The 19,917-nt window shown below is 37.9% G+C and overlaps 1 protein-coding gene across 1 annotated transcript in view; it reads left to right on the top strand.

Annotated features, from left to right (window-relative positions):
• Window positions 1-19,917, top strand: part of CFAP47 (cilia and flagella associated protein 47) — a 174,451-nt gene that overhangs the window by 136,251 nt on the left and 18,283 nt on the right. The window contains exons 59-61 of the mRNA XM_015817345.1: window positions 6,833-6,992; window positions 8,174-8,271; window positions 13,754-13,921. Coding sequence (XP_015672831.1) covers window positions 6,833-6,992; window positions 8,174-8,271; window positions 13,754-13,921 — 426 coding nt within the window. The remainder of the gene's footprint in view (window positions 1-6,832; window positions 6,993-8,173; window positions 8,272-13,753; window positions 13,922-19,917) is intronic.

Raw genomic sequence — 19,917 nt, 5'->3', positions numbered from 1 at the left:
TTAATGTTAAATAATTTGACAGCTGACTCATAACAACTCCTTTTGGTCTCTTATTATAATTGATCTTTCTTATAATGCTGAATTGCAACATATAAAGCTCTTCTAAGAATCACTGCATCATCTGCATAGAGACAGATAGAGATATACTTGTCTGCAACCTTAGGAGGATGAAAATTTATGCTACTTAAATGACCCACCACAACAGTGATATAAACATTAAACCAAAATGGAGAAAGTATGCAGTCTTGTTTGACTCCTAATGTGTTGAAACAGCATTTGATAAATCTCCCTGTGAGCTATAACTCATTTTCAGAGAGTGCTATTACAAAGTATCTGATTAAAAACAGTAAGTAGAGATCAACTGAGGCAGCCAATTTTGATTGCACTATAACAGGAGATGGAATCAAATGCTGCTTCCAGATCAATAGAAACTGCTTATAAAGAGATTATGGCATCAAAGGATTAATTTTCCACAGGATGCTGAAGATACCTGGCATACATAGTAGTATTAAACAAATGAAAGTCCTATACATTGCAGGATCATCCCTATTAACTTTTTTGAAAATAAAGAAAATGACTGTGATTACCATGCTTAAAAATGTGGCCCCTTTTATCAATATGTATCAGTTTCATTAATGCAGCATGGCTGAAATAGTATCCGCCATTGATGATACTTTTTAATTAAATTAGGAGGAATTAAATAATCACCAGAGCCTTTTTTGCTCTCAAATGAGCGATCAAGTTCAAAATTGCAGAGACTTCCATTGGTGGCCTTTTGATAGGGGCCTTCATATCACGGCAGACTAGTACATTGGATATTTCATTGCTGCTGTACAGATGTCTGAAATGTTCTTCCAGATCTCGAAGGGAATGAAATGATCCAACTGAGATAGTCCTTTACAGCAAAAGAAGGCCAAGTGTTTGATATGAACTATTTGAATCTAATCTTCTTTCCTGGAAGTCTTATACCCTAGCACAGTGGTTCTCAACCTTTTTAATGCCGCGACCCCAACCGGTTGTAAGTCGAGGACTAAACCAGTCATAAGTCGAGGACTAAACCGGTCGTAAGTCGAGGACTACCCAACCGGTCGTAAGTCGAGGACTTTCCCTGCCCGGGAGCGCCGCACATGTGTGGTTCCGCCCCCTGCGCCGGCCGAGGCATAGCTGGCAAGCGGCAGACACGGAGCAGGCCGACCACCAGCTGGCCCAGCCCAAGGGAGGTAAGGCACCCGCCGGAAAAGGGGGAAAAATGGCGGACAAAAAAAATGGCGGACAGCCTTGCTTGGCGACCCCCATGAAATGGTCGATCGACCCCAAATGGGGTCCCGACCCACAGGTTGAGAACCACTGCCCTAGCAGTTCTTTGTACACATTCCCTTCGACAAATTAATGCCAAAAGTCTGCATGACCCCTGTATCTCCCTTCTCTTTGGAGAAACATAATCCATAGAAAACTGCTGAATGGGCAAGAATTCTGATGGCAGAAGCTGTAAACTTTCCATCGTTTATTTATTATCATTCCTCATGCCATATTCTACAGGTATAACTTGTAGGAAACCCAGAGAAAATCAGATGTATTATAATAATGTTAGGAAGTCTTATTACTTTAATTATATTGTTTATCTTTTCCAAAACTCTAATAATATCAGAACTCTCATTCTAGACAAGTGGAGTTATTTAAATTGTTCACTGTAGCAAACGATTAATTCAATTAAAATGAATATATCTGCCCTGCTTCACCACTGTAATACTATTCTTTTTGAAAATATTTTTTAGAATGTTCTAAATCTTATTAAGGTAGAAATGATACATAATTCATTTCACATATACAAACCCATCCCTTGCCATTTGCATTTCCCCATTTTCTATTCTGAACAGTAATATTTGGATTAGATAAAACTCATGCTGTTAAACTTGTCTGAGTTAATTTAGAAGGAATATTCTTTCACCACTTCAATTTACATTTAATTATTAATTCATTTTAAAGTATTATTTCTATTTCTTATGACTGCAATAAATGGAGCATAGGATTCCGTGCTCAAAAACATTAAAATATGATACGTGTTTAATATTCATTGTTTATTTTGCATATTAGATTTATATCCTGCCTTTGCTTTAGGTTGGGAAGATCATATTCATAGCACTTATCTTTTTTAATTTTTTCTCATAACATCAAATGTGAAATAGGTCAAACTTGAGAAAGAAGGCCTACATCAGACGTGTCAAACACAAGGCCCGGGGGCCAGATGAGGCCCGCGAAGTGCTTTCATGTGGCCCGAGAAGCCATCCTGGAAACAGTGAGGGAACGGCCCCTGCTGCCTTGGCCCTGGCCCAGGCCAGCCGGGAGCCAATGTATAATTTTGTGGTGGCCATCTTGGCACTTGCCATGGTGGACCATGCCTTGGCACTTGCCCCGGTGGACCATGCCTTGGCACTTGCCCCAGTCCCACCCCCTTCTGCCAGAGACCCTCAGATCTGTCCCACTCCTGCCCAGGCCTCCTCAGGCACACTTGACGTGAACGATGTAGAACTGGCCACGCCCACCCAGTAGGCCATACCCACTCCATCCATGCCCACCCAGTAGGTTGCACCCACTCTGGCCACACCCACCTGGCCCCCCAAGGGCAACCGCAATGCTGATGCGGCCCTCAGTGAAATTGAGTTTGACACCCCTGGCCTACATCAAGGAAAGGACATCTGTTGTGATCCCCTATATAAGCTTGTACAGTATAAGAATGCTTCTCCTAACTTGGCATTCTGTCCCCCTCCCCACTTCAGATTTGTTGGAGTATAAAGTCTGTCATGCACAAACAGTTCATACAGGTGGGCTTAATACCTTAAGAGTTGCAGTCCAACTTACTTGAGGTCAGTAGATTGGAAAAGGCTGCCATAACAAATCACATAAAGGTATATGCAATTAAATAATATCTTTTATTGATCAAAAGATGGAAACAAATTTAATGTTTTTATTATGCTGAAAATATTTAAAATTCATTCGTTTTCACATGATTGTGATGACATTTGGAATAAGAATACACTGAAAAGGTCAGGACTGTGGGATATAATCAATTGGAGACTGCAGGAAATTTTCTTGCAATCATGGGAAATGTAATGGGTACAGTAAATAAGGACATTCTAATGAGTGTAAAATGCTAATATTCTTTGGAACTTGAGTATAATTGGTACTCTAACAGAATAACAGTTGGATTTTACCCTGTTTGCTTTCTGGGTTACCTTATTTTACTACCACATTTTTTGATAGTTGTATAGTTCTAGGTTGGTGGTTTTTTTTGCAAAACAACCCAAAATTATTTGAAGTCAGGCAATGCAAAAAAAGTTATGTATTGTTTATATTTATTTATTTTAACCCTATGAAAACCAAAGGGAGTGTTCTCCAACATTTCATTGCTGTTAGAATGTCTCTAATGTCATCTTTGGTATCTAAAGCACCATGATGAACCATCATTTAACTACTTGGGCTAATACTCCTATCTCAATTGATTCAGTAACTCTTTCAAGTACATTCCAGTAATAATTTTGATCTCATCCATCCACCTCATATGGTATTTCTTTTCCCTCTTTTACTTTCTTCACCTTTGCCAAGCATTTTTTTTAGGCCATCATCCAGTCTGATCACATACCAAAAGTATGTGAGTTTTTCCTTGCTGACCAATGTCTCAAAAGATTACTAAGACTGATTGATCAATTCTTCTTACTATCCACAGTAGTCCTGATTGATTCTTATAATTCACAATAAAAACCATGTGCAATCTCATTAGTTGAAGCATGTAAATGCTTTAACTATTTTCTTAACTATTTTTAGCTTGTTTGACATATAAATAGCTTTATCTTTCATCAGAATAAATCTCTTTACTATTCACTTCTTCACTGTCAGCTGTAGAGTGAATAGTGATTGGCTTTACCTTTGTCTTCTTACTAGATCACAATAGACCAGATTTTCATTTTGTTTTTACTTTCATAATGAGCACTTCTCTACAAAATGCTATTACCTTCTTATCTCAGGTTTAAGTATTTAATCTCCTTTTTGATTTTAGAAAATTCCCAAAGTATTGGATATACTATCAAATAAAATGAAGACAGTCATCAACAAGTGGAGAAAATATGGCACAATAGTGACATTACCAAAAACTGAATGTCCCTCCAAAATTGATGAAAAAGCAGAAAAAAAACTAGTCCGAATAGTTACCAAGAGACCTACAGCAACTGCAGGAATGTCTGGCAATCACTGTTTGTGTACTACCACACAATCTCCCATGTTCTTCATTTGTCTGGGCTGTAGGGTAGCATGGCAAGATAGAATCCAAGCCCAGCTACATTTCGCAAAAACCTACATCAGGTCTGTCAAAAGCATGTGGGAGAATATGTTATGGTCTGATAACTCCAAAGTTGAACTTTTTGGCCATAATTACAGAAAGTATGTTTGATGCAAAAACAACACTGCACCTTACCAAAAAATACACCATGCCCACGGTGAAGCATGGTGGCAGCATTATGCTTTGGGGCAGGTCTCTGCTAAAATGCTAAGGTTGAAGAGGAATTTTATCTTTCAACGGGACAATGACTCAAAGCTTAGCTCCAAATCAATAAAAGAATAGCTTCGCCAGAAAAAGATCAAAGTTTTGGATTGGACCAGCCAGAGTCTGGACTTGGATCCAATTGAAAATCTGTGGGGTGACCTGAAGATGGCTGTGCACCGGAGATATCCTTGCTATCTGACAGTGCTTTTGCAAAGAAGAGTGGGCAAAGATTCCCAAGATTCCCAGAGCAAAATGTGCCATGCTGTAGGTTCCTACACCAAAAGACTGAAGGCTATCATAAAATCAAATGATGCTTCAACAAAATATTAGTTTTAGGGTGTTCACACTTATGCAATTATGTTATTGTAAGTTTTTTATTGTTATTTTCGCCCTGAAAGATTTCAGTTTGTTTTTCAGTTGAATTGTACAGCTTATATGTTATAATAAATATGGAAAAAATTCTGACCTGAGTTACCTTAGTCTGATTTTTTTTTTACGTCTCAAAAATCTGGCATTTAACAGGAGTTTGTAGACTTTCTATTTCACATTATGGCATATATCCTATTTGAAACTATTGCCTATCATATCCTAGTATCTAGTGCATGGGTGTCAAACTCGCTGCATCACGTGACATGTCTTGACGTATTGCAACTTTTTTTGCATTGCCTCCGCATGATGCAACCGGCCCGTGGGCTGGCAGTTTGACACCCCTGATCTAGTGGAATAGAATCTGAACATATTTTCTCTGCTAATGTTTTTGTCTTTCTATAATCTGCTTGTAAAGGATTTTAGGATAGTTTTCTGTCTTCCGCTTTTGTCTTTGCTAGATTTCTTCTATGATCACTCTTAAGTATTTTAGTTTAAGTCTAATTTTTTTGGGTGGTTGTCTTATATTTTAAAATAAACTGTCATGATTGCATGCTCTGTTTGTTACTTAGATCTTTTACTCTTTACATATTTCATTTATGAACACATAAATGAAATATACTGAACTATAATATAGCTTGCTGTTATATTCTGAGTCCATCTTTTCCATGTCAAATCTGGTATTAGTAATGTATGTTTTTTTCAGAAAACTCTTTATTATATATCTCGTGTATGATTGTATTTATCCAATCCAAATCAATCTGTTATTCCAGATTCCTCCATTTCTTCTATTTTTGCACTCTGATCACATTATAGTAGTTTTACATTCTTTCTTGATGTTGCATTTAGCATTTCTTGCAAATTGTTGAGGAAGTAATTTCTGTACCTTGTATACTACCTACCTACCTATTAGATATTAATTCTAAAACATATGACCTTGTCATTTATTAAGTTTTAGTCAAACATATATTTAGCACACTTTTAAAAACTAATAATAGTTGAACTCAGATCTTTTTTTTTTGTTCCCATACCAAGGGTATTATATAATATGAGTTCATCCAAATTTACTTATTCCTAAAACACACTATTTAATGAGCTTTCCCCCTCTGTGTCAAGACATGTTTTTCTGTATTGGAGTTCCTTTAAAAACAACTTTTTCCCATACTGACCGAAGCAAGGACCAGCATTTTGTGCTTTTGGTCTAGCCAACTCATAACCTGTAACATATCTATTCATGAAAATTCAACATTTATGCTTACATCATTAGAGGAGTGTTTTCTGAAGTGTAGATCTCATCATCTAGCATCCAAACTTAAACAAATGTTTTAGCCTTGTCCTGTTGGCAACAGTATTCAAATGATTTATCAGTACCTTTTAATGTTTGATTATAGAGTTATTTCTCCTAGAGTCATTTGGCTTTCACAAAAGTTCTTGTTCCCCTTATCGCTATTTGTGGAATATTCTTAGATTCCCTGTCTCCATCCAGCTTTAAGAGTGACCCTTGGGTTAGCTTATTTTTCTGCCTGAATTGGTCTCAAGGTCTTGGAGCCAGGGATCATTTCACCAAGTCAGGGTGGTAAATCCTTTGGAAGACTAAAGGTTGTCCATTAGAAATAGAGATAGCAATATATTTTGTCTAAATTAACCTAAAAGAGTGAGGAATAATCTCATTAAATTAAAGAAGCAAAAGTGTAGATTAAATAAACGCCACTATTTAGATATCAAACACTTGTGGTAAACTGGTTACCTGTTTCTGAGAAATAATGGTTTCAATGTTGTTTGTATATGACAATGGATTTTTTTTAGTGGAAAGGGGTTCTTTATAAATAATTGTGTTTCCTTTTATACTGCATATTTTTAAAATATATAATTAAGAGTAAATTAGTAGACAAACCAATTATTTATACTATTTAATTTTCTCCTTTTTAGGAATATTTTTACCTCAAAAAAGCAAGCTTGATATTCCTGTATTATTTGCCCCTCTTTCTATGAAACTCTATGAAACTTTTCTTGTTATTGAAGTTAAAAAGATACATGAAGAAAACTGGACTTATGATGACACATTTGAATTAAGGGAAGCAGTAAACAGGTAAGTATTTTAATCATTAGATATCCATAACAAATATTGATTTAAATTTGAAATCATTATGTGAATTTAGTTGATAAATTTATTTAATAATTTATATAATTAAATAATTATTTAATACTTAATATAGAATATTTCACACTTGTTAAATTTGAACAAGTCTAGGACATCTTAAGAATTTCATACTATAAAACTTTAGATAATTCTGTACTGCCTGAAATTATTAGACCAGTGGTTCTCAACCTTTTTAATGCCGCGACCCCAACTGGTCGTAAGTCGAGGACTAAACCGGTCGTAAGTCGAGGACTAAACCGGTCATAAGTCGAGGACTAAACCGGTCGTAAGTCGAGGACTACCCAACCGGTCGTAAGTCGAGGACTTTCCCTGCCCGGGAGCACCATGCATGCGTGGTTCCGCCCCCTGCGCCAGCCGAGGCGTAGCTGGCAAGTGGCAGAGACGGAGCAGGCCGACCACCAGCTGGCCCAGCCCAAGGGAGGTAAGGCACCCGCCAGAAAAGGGGAAAAAAATGGCGGACAAAAAAAATGGTGGACAGCCTTGCTTGGCGACCCCCGTGAAATGGTCGATCGACCCCAAATGCGGTCCCGACCCACAGGTTGAGAACCACTGTATTAGACTGTATAAGTATGACAAAGCCATCTTTGGTTACAACTCTTGGACAACTCTTTCATAAGATTTGTTAGCTACCCAAGAGGGTATGGATACTTTTCAGCCACTAAACTCAATGGAATGATGATTATATAAGATGAGCCAAATTGCCATCTTTGCTGATTAAAGCAAAGCAAATTAAATCTAATGATTAACTGAGGGAGTCAATATCTCTGTTATAAATAATGTAATATTGGTAGCTGTAAAAGAGGCTATAATGAGGAATATCATCAATGCATGTGTTGTTATTTCCTTTCTGTTTTCATGTTACATTAAGTTTTTGTACCAAAGCCACTTTAATTGCTTGTGGATGGCATATATTATGAAATGGCATCAGCCTTAGCACATGGCATAATTTTCTAAGAAGTACATTTTTAAACTAGATTTTGTATCAGATATATTATTGATACAAGAAATTTCAAACAAGTTTTAAATGGGTAGATAAGGTCATTAAGTAATGATTGTACTAGTTTTTTTAAAGTGATAATGTTAATATTTAAGTTGCTTATATTTCTCAGCCAATCTGTAATAATAGAGGATGAAAAACTTAAAGGACTCCGTTGGATCTACCCAATTTATGGAATTTCTGAAGCTCCACCCAGTGAATTAGCTCCAGGTATCTATGAGCAATTACATTAAAATTGGGTAGAGTAAAATGAACATTTTCCAGCTATGATCCAAGCTAAAATAAATGGAATAGTAGATAAAGTGAATTTAGCACAAACATTCAAATGACCAAGTAAATTACTATTGCTATTATAATCAATTAGTTTCTTCTTCTTGTGGTATAGTAAAGAAATGCATATCCCATTTGGTATGTAATAGGGCTTGACAAACTGCTATTTCCTGAAAAACTGGAAGATAGCTCAGGATTGACAAAGTAATTCCATACAGATTGAATTCTCTCCAACTATCATCACATCTACTACTTTTTCATCAGTTTGTTCTACACTAGTTTATGGAGAAAGGAAGAGAATAGCAGAACACACTTTCCCCTCTGTTTGGCATTTACTGTTTCAAAAAAAGAAAAAATAGCAGGTTAGAGAAGAGAAACTACTTCTCTTTCTCCCATTTAAAGTAGGTGAAATAACAATATGCAAGGATAGAGGCTTATGGAAGCTAGCAAGTAGATAGAGGAGGTTATTTATTCTCTATTTTGAATTTAAATACCATCTGAAGAATAATTTAGGCATAATATGAGAATCTGAGAATTTATAATTTGCCAAGCCACAATTATGCATTCAGAATCTCCCATGCATAACAGTGACTGGAGATTTTAATATACTAGATTTAATGTAATCAGAGACTTGAAGCATAGCCAACACTATCTTGGATCATGGCTGCCATCTTATAACCTTAGAGTGTCAACTGAATTCTATCTTAGTATGAAAAAGCTGAACTAAGAATACTGAAGGTATTATTTGATATGCTGTAGAGCGGTCATTAATTGCTTATTAAGACTATTGGTATTACCTCCCATTTTAATTTTAAGATTCAAATTGGAGGGGGAGCTCACTTTTTAAAAAAAATCAATTTGTATGACAATTTTATGATTGACTTTATGCTAATTAAGCAGCTAAAACTTTTTTTGCTATTGAATACAGCTATTACAGAAATTTGTAAGGCAAAAAGGAGAATTCAAAATTCTGGCAGCCTATGATAATTAGATCACGCAAGGGCAGAAGCAAAAGGTGAAATTTCACATAAAAGTTCTATTGATAGGTCTCATATAAGATTTATGATAGTGTTTTGATCAGAAGATCTGCAATATGATGCTTTTCTGCAATAGAACCATCTAGATATGCATGCTAACTTCATAGCAAGGCTAAAAGCTGTCTTTGATATCTCTGCCAAATGGGTAATAAGATGTGACATTTACAGGTTGAATACACAGTATGTGACTAACTTTCAGTTGTTGGATCAGGATGTGCTTATTCGTGGTTGACCAATTTAAAGAGGACCTATATGATGAAATATAGGATAAGCTCATTTAATTAATGAATTCAGAGGAAACATTAATACTCTCTTGTTTGAATATAGATGCAAATCTTAAAGAACTGGCTCTTCAGGATATGAGAGTCCCAATCTCAGAAGGCTCAAAAATAAAAGCCACCCCAAAATTAATTGGAAGTAACCACAGGAATATGGAAATAAACAGGCTGATTTTCTATCATGCAAACCTAACCCCTTTGTTCCTTATGGTCCTTTCCTACCTCTGTCTGGTGACCTAAATATTTTACTCTCCCAGGTTCAATTTGTGAAACCACTGCAGCAGAAGAAAAACTTTTCTGGCTAAGCAATTTTGCACATAGAAGCTGAGCTGATATATTAAATAGAAGATATATTTGACATATTGAGAGAATAATATTTTTAGCCTTTCCTCCATTTCTGAGATAGTCCATCTGGTTATTCATTGTGTTTTTTGACATCGAGGCATCCCTAATCATCTGAACTTTAATAGAGGTTGTCAATTCATGACCCATTTCTAATTTTTTTAAAAAAGACTCTTAAATGTTAAATATCATTTTTCCTCTCACCATTAATTGCAATCTGATAGTAAAACTTAGATGAATGCCTCATTGAAACAATGTTCTCATTGCTGGTTTAACCACAGATAGTGTATTCATTCAGTGACTGTTCAAAATTATCACAGCACTAAACAAATGGTACTTACAATCAGACCTCGGAGTTCGGGCTATTACAACATTCTCATAGTCACTTGGTATACAGCTCATGATTATGACATTGCAGTGAGCTGCAGTCACATAATAGCAATTTCCAATGTTCCCTGCTGATTTCCCACATGCAGTTAATGGGGAAACCAGCAAGAAGTCATAAGTCATGATCATGTGAGTTTCATCCTTAAAGACTCACATGGTCCTTGCTTAATAATGGCAACTGGAATTGCCATCTCTAAACAATGTGCTCATATGATGTTGTCTTTTACAATTACATCACTTAGTAATGGAATTTCTGGTCCTAATTGTTGTCATAACATGAGGACTACCTGTACCAGCATGACAACCATCCTGATCATTTGCTTATACTGTAGTTAAGTTCACCTATAATAATGATTTCATTCTTCTGCTTGATTGTCACTATTTCATGCCTAGTTGAGTTATCACTGCCTGTTCCTAACACTTCTACATTCTCCCCCCATTCTGGAGGCTCCTGCTTTCTCTAGGAATTCCAAGCAAGGGAACAAACTCCCAGAGAACAACTGAATCTTGCCAAATCTTCCCACAAACATTGCTGGCTGCCATTGCTAGGAAGTTCCCTTCACCATTCCTCTGGAAAACTATCTGGCATTCTACTGTAGTTCTTCCTCCCTACAACTTTCTCTAGAAAGCCGGATGTCAAGTTTATTGAACCATTCCTTGTAATCCCATATGCCAGTGGTCACTTTGTGGCCTGCACTATGTAGATGAAAATGGGAATAGAGGGAGGATGTGAGTGCTAGATTTATTTCTTTGCTTACTTGTTTCTTTATTTGACCAATCTATCACTTTATCTCAAATGCATGACTCTCAGCAGACTAAATGAGTAAAAACAAGATACAAGTATCATAACAAAACAATAAATAACATATACAGTGGCCAAAACAAAACCCAACCAACACAATCAGTGTAACTAGGACACAGACTCGGTCACATACCCAGGACTTCAGACTTGGGAATAAAACAGGGTCTCAATTTCTGGTGGAGAGATATTCCAGAGGGCAAGATCAGAAGCCTAGGGCCTGACCAAGCTAGTCCACTGCAGTAACAATATAGAGGCATTAATTACTATTCTTAGTCAGAAACAGATGGGTCTCAGTCAACTATATCATTGTTGGTGTGGGAAAGGAACAAGAACTTTCTACATAAGTACACATACAGAGAAAGAAACAGTATAATTCTAAAAACTAAAGTATTGTTTATTTTTAAAGTGCTAAGAAAATAATTTGGATTTATTTCTAGTGTACAGTGACTTTATTTTCACAGACTACTATATTAACATACATTTATATACAAAACATATTAGTCTATTCACTGTCTCATTTCATTATTCAAATAAGTGTTAATTTTACTATTTACGAGAGGAGGAGGGAAAGAAGAATAACTCTTTTCATGAGCCTCTTGTCATATCTTCCTTCACTGAATTTTGGTCCATTTTTTCTAAATTCAATTTTTCACCAGCCCAATTGCTTCTCTGAACTCCCTGTCTTGTTCTGCTTGTTCCTCCTGGGTCCTCAATTACAGGTTCTTCCTAAAGGGATCCTCTCTCCAACTTCATACCTGCTTTATTCCAATGACTCTAGTCCTTGTGCCTTAGCACACATAGTATATCCAATACACAGAACAACAATTTCTTTGTAGATGTTTTCATCAAAAGACATATGGAAAATAAATGAATAAATAAAAATCCTCCACTTGGAACCAGATAGTAAGTCAGTCTCAATCATGGTAGCTCACCGTATCATCAATATATAGACAGGAGAAAAAGACAAGATTACATCTTAGATCTGTATTGGATTTTCACAAAGGTGATTTTCTTCATACTACCAGCTTTTCCAATATCTCTACTAAAGCCATCTTTTCAAGAGCTAATGTTTTTGAATCTCTATCTATAAGCCTTCTAATTGCAGTATCAGTCTGGGGGAAAGCCTAAGATAGTCTGAGATATTCACCCAATATATTTGTTCAATGAATATTCTGTATATTGAAGGAAGTTTGGACTAATAAAGCATAAATCAGTACTATGAATCATAATGATCAACCTCAGGATAAGGGGCGAATTCTACTCTTCAAAGCAATATCTCTATTCATCTAGGGTCTGGATAGTATTATTTGGTTTTCTTGTTCTTCATTTTTTTTCTTGTTCCCTCTATTGTTCTGGCATAAAATGTGTTAAGTTGTACCTCTTTTAAATGCATCTGATTCATAGTATCTTAAGGACTGGGATTTGCAGAAGGAGCTGTTTTGAGTGTATGCAAAGCGGAAGCCTTTTCAACTTCTATATTTACTCTTACCTGGATTACTATAGTGTTTGAAAGGCTATATGCAGTTGATTACATTGGGATCAGGCCTTTCTTCTATATCTTCTTGCTTTTTAATTAAATAGGTGTTTCACAGCTTATTGGAGCTCTAAATCCTTACTGGATAATAGGAGATTCAGATGCCCCCTGAACTATACCTGAGAGTCACTTGCTTGTATTAAAATCTGCAGTAAATAGCCCAATGTGTATGAACATGTATCTTGTATAGACAATATCTCTACATACTAATAGGCAGGAACTGAAAAGCAGTTTGTAGCTTCAGACTAAGATGAAAGAAGGCCAAGATTCATGAATGAATTAAAAGTTATTTTAGTATATATTTCAGAGATATGTCAATATTGTTATAAAGGTCCTATATCAGTGATGGCGAACCTTTTAGAGACCGAGTGCCCAAACCGCAACCCAAAACCCACTTATTTATCGCAAAGTGCCAGAGCCACATTAGCATTGTGGTGCCCTCGGGGGGGGCAGCGGGGGATGGCTCACTGGGTGGCTGTGGCTGTGGTAGTCATGGCAGATTGGGTGGGCATGGCTGGGATGGGCGTGCCCACCTCAATGTTGCTCGTGGGGGGTGCCTGTGGGGGCTGGGCAGGATTGGGGGAGATCCAGGGGGTCTCTGGTGGGTGGGGCGGTGGGCAGGAGGCTTTTCCTGCAGGGTGAGGCAGAGGATAGGGCGGGGGTGCCATTGCTGCAGGGCAAGGCAAGGCGAGGCAGGGGCGGCTGCTGCCTGACACCATTGGCCCCCGCACACAGAGGCCAGCGAGCGCATGGGGGCGTGCTCTACCACCTCTACTCAAGCTGTGCGAGATGCTGGCAGCAGCGGGCATGCCCACAGAGAGGGCTCTGAGTGCCACCTCTGGCATACGTGCCATAGGTTCGCCATCACTGTCCTATATTGTGATAGTACAGTGACACTCAAGTATGAGAGACATATCCTTCAAATTAAGATGCCAACTGTTTTTGTAACGGGTCTACTACATATTACAATGGCTTTTCATGTATAATATACTCTTGGATAAAGTTATGAAAACTAAAAAATATGTCACACATTTTTTCCTAGCTGTTGTATGCTGCCGTGCCCGCAGTAGATTGGAGGAAAACATAGAAGTGCTATTAACTGGTGTGGTTCCTGGGACAACTGCTTCACAAATACTCCAAGATACTGCAATGTTAACTCTTTCTCAGAGCAAATCATCCCCAATTCATGATGAAGTTCAAGTTACTGACGGTAAGGAAAATATTTTAAAAAATTACTGGGTAAGGCAATAAGTACAGATAATTTTATAGCTGTCTTAAAACTATACAGTATATATTTAAGAACATGTTTTGAATGTTGATGGGGTTGCAACAGAATTCAAAGATTCCACATAAAAGTTGATTCATTCCATTCATTCCTTTTTTCTAATATTAATCCAGGCTTCTTGATTCTTGCTACTTGGATTAACTCCATTTTAATTGCAAGAAGGGAAATCTGATATTAATTCCAACAGTCTTTACTCCCTGTACAACACAACTTTGTTTTGAATGCTTAGACTTGGATTGTGGCAACTGATTCTCTTGCTTTGTTGTTGACTACAGTTGTTACAGATCACCACTACCTTACTCAAAGCTAAACTTGCCATGGGCTAGAAACAACCAGATGATGAGCCTAATACCACTGGCTACCATAGATAATTTTAGGAATCATTGTGCTTTATAGGGATTAGCAAATTTAGCTTCTATACCATTTCTATGACTATGAAATTAGCAAATGCCCCAGAATTTACAAGAACAGAAAGTTCCACCTTTTGTCTGGAATCCAAATTAACAATAACAAGAGTAAAGTAAGTATGCTTACCTTTTGTTAGTTGAGGCAAATTTTATCCCAGTTGCTGCATTAGTTATATCATGGCACCTTGTAAGTTGGTCATGTGTATATCTATTTGTTGTTGGGGTTGCAACTATCTGGCTACCAGATATTAGTGATTAGTGCTATTATTAGAGCTATCATGTCACCCCTAGTCCTTCTCTTCATTAAACTAGACATACCCAATTCCAGCAACCTTTCTTTATATGTTTTAGCCTCCAGTCCCCTAATCATCTTTGTTGCTCTTCTCTGTACTCTTTCTAGAGTTTCAACATCTGTTTTACATCGTGGTGACCAAAACTGGATGCAGTATTCCAAGTGTGGCCTTACCAAGGCGTTATAAAGTGGTATTAACACTTCATGTGATCTTGATTCTATCCCTCCATTAATGCAGCCTAGCACTGTGTTGGCTTGTTTGGCAGCTGCAGCACACTGTTGGCTCATATTTAAGTGATTGTCCACTAGGACTCCGAGATCCCTCTCACAGTTAATACTATTGAGCAAGTTACCATCTATACTGTACCTATGCATTTGGTTTTTCTTGCCTAAATGTAGAACCTTACTTTTTTCACCATTGAATTTCACTTTGTTAGATAGTGCCCAATGTTCAAGTCTGTCAAGATCCTTCTGTATCTTAAGCCTATCTTCTGGAGTGTTGGCTATTCCTGCCAGCTTGGTGTCATCTGCAAATTTGATGAGTTCCCCATCTATCCCCTCATCCAAATCATTGATGAAGACGTTGAAGAGCACTGGGCCTAGAACAGAGCCCTGGGGCACCCCACTACATACTTCCCTCCATGTACATGCAGTTCCATTGAGGATCACACACTGATTATGGCTGGTCAGCCAGCTATGAATACATCTGGTGGTGATGCTATCTAACCCACACTTTTCTATCTTATCAAGTAGTAGGTTGTGGTCTACTTTATCAAATACCTTACTGAAGTCCAAGTAAATTATATCTACAGCATTCCTTTGGTCCACTGATTTTGTCACCTGGGTCAAAGAATGCAATAAGATTTGTCTGGCATGGTCTGTTTTGAAAACCCATGTTGGCTTTTGGTAATGACTTTGTTTACCTCTAGGTGTTTGCTGATTTGTTACTTGATTATCTTTTCCAGAATCTTCCTAGGTATTGAGGTCAGGCTGATAGTTTCCTGGATCCATTTTTTTTTCTTTTTTGAAGATGGAAACTACATCAGCTCTTTTCCAGTCCTCTGATAGTTCCCCAATGCTCCAGAATCTTTGAAAGATATATTTCAGTGGTTCTGAAATCACATCTGCCAGTTCCTTGAGAACCTTGGGGTGTAATCCATCTGGTCCTGGTGATTTGAACTCGTCTAGGGTGGACAGGTGCTCACTTACCATTTTCTTGCCTATCTTAACTTGTGTTTCTAATCTGTTTTTTACGGTACTCTTTTTGATAGGTTGGACTCTTTTTTCCCTTTGTGTAAAGAAAGATGCAAAAAACAAGTTAAGTAGTTCTGCTTTCTCCCTGTTGCTTGTCACCTTCTTGCCACTTTCTCCCACTAATGGACCAATCATATCCTTAACTTTTTTCTTGTTTTTTTACATGTTGAAAGAAGCTTTTTTGTTATTTTTGACTTTTATTGCAAGCTTTATTCATTTTGAGCCTTAGGTTTCCTCACTTCATCTTTGCAGGCTTGGGCTATTTGCTGATATTGTGCCTTAGTTATGTGTCCCTCTTTCTACTTTTTATACTTGTCCTATTTGTCTTTCAATTTATCAGAGAGTTCTTTATGCAGCCATGCTGGTTTCTTTTGAGAGCTGTTATTTTTCTTCTTTGTTGGTATTGTGCTAGCCTGGGCTTTTATAATCTTACTTTTCAAAATTTCTCAAGCTTCTTGAGTTGTTTTTCCCTTGAGGATTCTCATCCATGGAATCCTTCCCAAGCTCTCTCTAAGTTTATTGAAATTAACTCTCTTAAAGTCCAGGACTCTAGTTTGACTATGTTCTATTGCTTGTGCTTGCATAATCTTTATTTCTTAATGTTTAAATTTTATGTTAATGTTTAAATTTTTTCAATTTTTTCCCCAATTTTTTTTCTGAATTTTCTGAATTACTTTTAGTACTCCATCCTGTATTATGCCAACCAGACTACTGAAGACTATAAGTCTCCTTTGGTGCTGCTTATTTTTTTTATCCAGAGATTTGTGTGTATAAATATAAATACAGGCTTACAAATTTCAATCAGTCATTCTCACCGATATACATCGAGCTTAAAATCTGGTTAGTTTCCACATTTGTAGAATTACCCACATAGTAGGGTTGGTTCCCAAGAACAAGCATTCTCATAAATTTTATAACTTCCAACAAGGTTTACAAATCCATGAAAGCTTGTCCTGACCCATCTTGGTGGTTTCTTTTTTTGCACTCCTCCTGATAATGTTTCACTAGAATGCATTGCTTCTTTCATTTCACAAAAGAAAAACTTTTTATTGAACCATCTTTATATCTTCATACTCTCTATTCTGATACTTTTCTGCATGGTCCAGGAGCTGAAATCTTCCCAAGCTTTTTGGTCTGCTTTAACATCCAACATCTTTCATATACATCCATTCATGCTAATATACTGCATAAAGCTACATTATTTTTCTATCAATGCATTATATAATAAGTGGTTTGATACTAGTGCTAATCCACTGACATTAATATACTGATATATTATTCATTATTTAAAATGGTTATTCATGATTAATATATTCAATAATGCATTTGGCAGAGACATAATATAGTTTATAAAATAGAGATTTCAACAAAAATAAACAGTGAATGACAGGAGATGGGGAGTATATATGGGAGAAACAAAACTAACTATTTTTTTAAAAAAATGCATGGAAATGGAATATATACCACAATTATAAGTTATAGTTCAGACCTTGACATCTGAACACCATGATTTTCAATAACCATTGTGTTTGCACAATACAATGATTTGATTGCTGAAGGAAACATCTGCTTAGCAATATAATTTTTGTCTGTGTGGTAGGTTTCAAATGATGTCATTCTTCCTCTCTCCTATTAAGTTTATTTTTATGTTAGAATCTCTGCATGATGACATTTTATACGGTGGAATAATTATAAGTCTTCAGTGGTATCCTACTGTGAATGCACTACTTTAGTACACAATTAGTAACCAATCAATTTGACAAAGGTTGAAAATGGTATTCATACCTTAATGATAGAGTGTGCATATCTGCTAGAGGATATCATGATTTTATATATGACATAAATGAATAAGTTCTAATATTTTAACCCAAGAGCTCTCATACAGAATTCTAGAGTTAAAAATCCGACTCTTGGGTAAGTCCATGTTGTACCAAAATAATCACGCTCACCAAGAGAAGTTTAAAATGTTTAAAAGCAGTTAAAAGTTTAAAAGCAATTAAAACACTGTTTAAAAGTAAAGGCAACCAAGCTTTCATCGGGCTCTCCCGACATCATCAGGGTTGACAAGGCGGTTTTTAGGGAGGGTTTATATGCTGCTTCCAAATGTCTGCATCTGGCTACGGGACCGCGTGATCGGGCCCCGGTACGTGCGCTCCTGCGCTGTGAGTATCCTTGTTTTACCCGCACGTAACCCTTTTACCTTCTTTTCCCGTTTGTCATTACACGGATCTTGAGTATCTCTATCACGAGCTGGCCGGGGTTCCTTCTTACATCTCCCCTCCACTTCATCTTCCACACCCTTTCTCTCAACCTCATCATTTTTACAGGGTCTAATCCAGCCGCAGTCATTCTTTCCCCCCCCTTTCTCCTATCTTCGTATCTTTCTCATTGAGAAAGTTAGTTGCGGGGGGGGGCATTCCCCGCAGGCCCCAGGAGCCAGATGAGAGATCGTATGGAGGTGTGGATGATGGTGTAAAAGGGGTGGTAGAATACGGAACTGCTTATGGGGGAGAATATGGAGCTGATGGGGAGGTAGATAAGGAGTTGTTGCAACAGGAAGATTGGCTGGAGGAAGGGAGCTCTGGTGTAAGTGAAGGTGGGTTGAGTAGTTATGGTAGGATTGGAGGGAGAGTGTGGAGTAAGTGGCGAAGGGAGGGGGTGGGGGATGTATGAAGTGTTAAGATCGGAGGGGGGGAGGAGGAAGCTGATCGAGGCTTGACAGAGAAGCCCAGTGAAGGAGAAATTAGATGGAAGCCCATCGAAGACCTCCGGAAGCTCCGTAGGTTTAACAGAGGGGATGGTAGTATGGATGAAAGTCCCCTTGGGGCTAATGGATATGGTAGTGATTGCGAGGGTGAGGGGTGGATTAATGGGCAAGTAGGTGGGATGTTAGTAGAGGGTAAATGCTTGAAGGGAACGATGGAGGGAGGCGAATGGGGGATTCCGCACGGGCAGGAAAGACAGCTTAACCAACACGCCCTAATGGGATCAGGTGCAGAAAGGGGGCCCCGGGAAGTAGGAGGGCATCCCCGCATGAAAGATGAGAGCGATGGAAGGGTGGAGGGGCGGAGCAGCCAGGACGGTGGTATAGAGAGAGGTGATCCGCCAGATACGAAGATAGGAGAAAGGGGGGGAAAGAATGACTGCGGCTGGATTAGACCCTGTAAAAATGATGAGGTTGAGAGAAAGGGTGTGGAAGATGAAGTGGAGGGGAGATGTAAGAAGGAACCCCGGCCAGCTCGTGATAGAGATACTCAAGATCCGTGTAATGACAAACGGGAAAAGAAGGTAAAAGGGTTACGTGCGGGTAAAACAAGTATACTCACAGCGCAGGAGCGCACGTACCGGGGCCCGATCACGCGGTCCCGTAGCCGGATGCAGACATTTGGAAGCAGCATATAAACCCTCCCTAAAAACCACCTTGTCAACCCTGATGATGTCGGGAGAGCCCGACGAAAGCTTGGTTGCCTTTATTTTTAAACAGTGTTTTAATTGCTTTTAAACTTTTAACTGCTTTTAAACATTTTAAACTTCTCTTGGTGAGCGTGATTATTTTGGTACAACATATATATATATATATATAATATATATGTTTTTCAAAATTTGGATTGCTAACAAAGAATTAAGGGAGTACTGGGATAGCTATTTCTAACCTTATTTGGTTTCATCAGCCAGACATACCCTTCTGAGATTCGAACCTGGGCTGTCTGCATGTTAAGCAGAGATGTTAGCCACTAGGCCACAGGCTCTTTCTCGCTTTGTTAGCTATAAGAGACAGGGGAAGAGGATGAATGCTTTTGTTTGAACACCCTGTCGGCCCAAATATGGGAAAGAGAAATCTTTTGCCTGTATCAGCTCAATCTAGAGCCATCCACAGGCAGCAGTCGCTTAACTGCGACATCATATGTGTTTTTCAAAATTTGGATTGCTAACAAAGAATTAAGGGAGTACTGGGATAGCTATTTCTA

Source organism: Protobothrops mucrosquamatus, unplaced genomic scaffold, assembly GCF_001527695.2.
Source record: "Protobothrops mucrosquamatus isolate PMUCROS unplaced genomic scaffold, P.Mucros_1.0 scaffold577, whole genome shotgun sequence".
Classification (NCBI taxonomy): Eukaryota; Metazoa; Chordata; class Lepidosauria; order Squamata; family Viperidae; genus Protobothrops; species Protobothrops mucrosquamatus.
The sequence above is the reverse complement of the archived record's forward strand: the minus strand, read 5'-3'. Positions and strand labels throughout refer to the sequence as shown.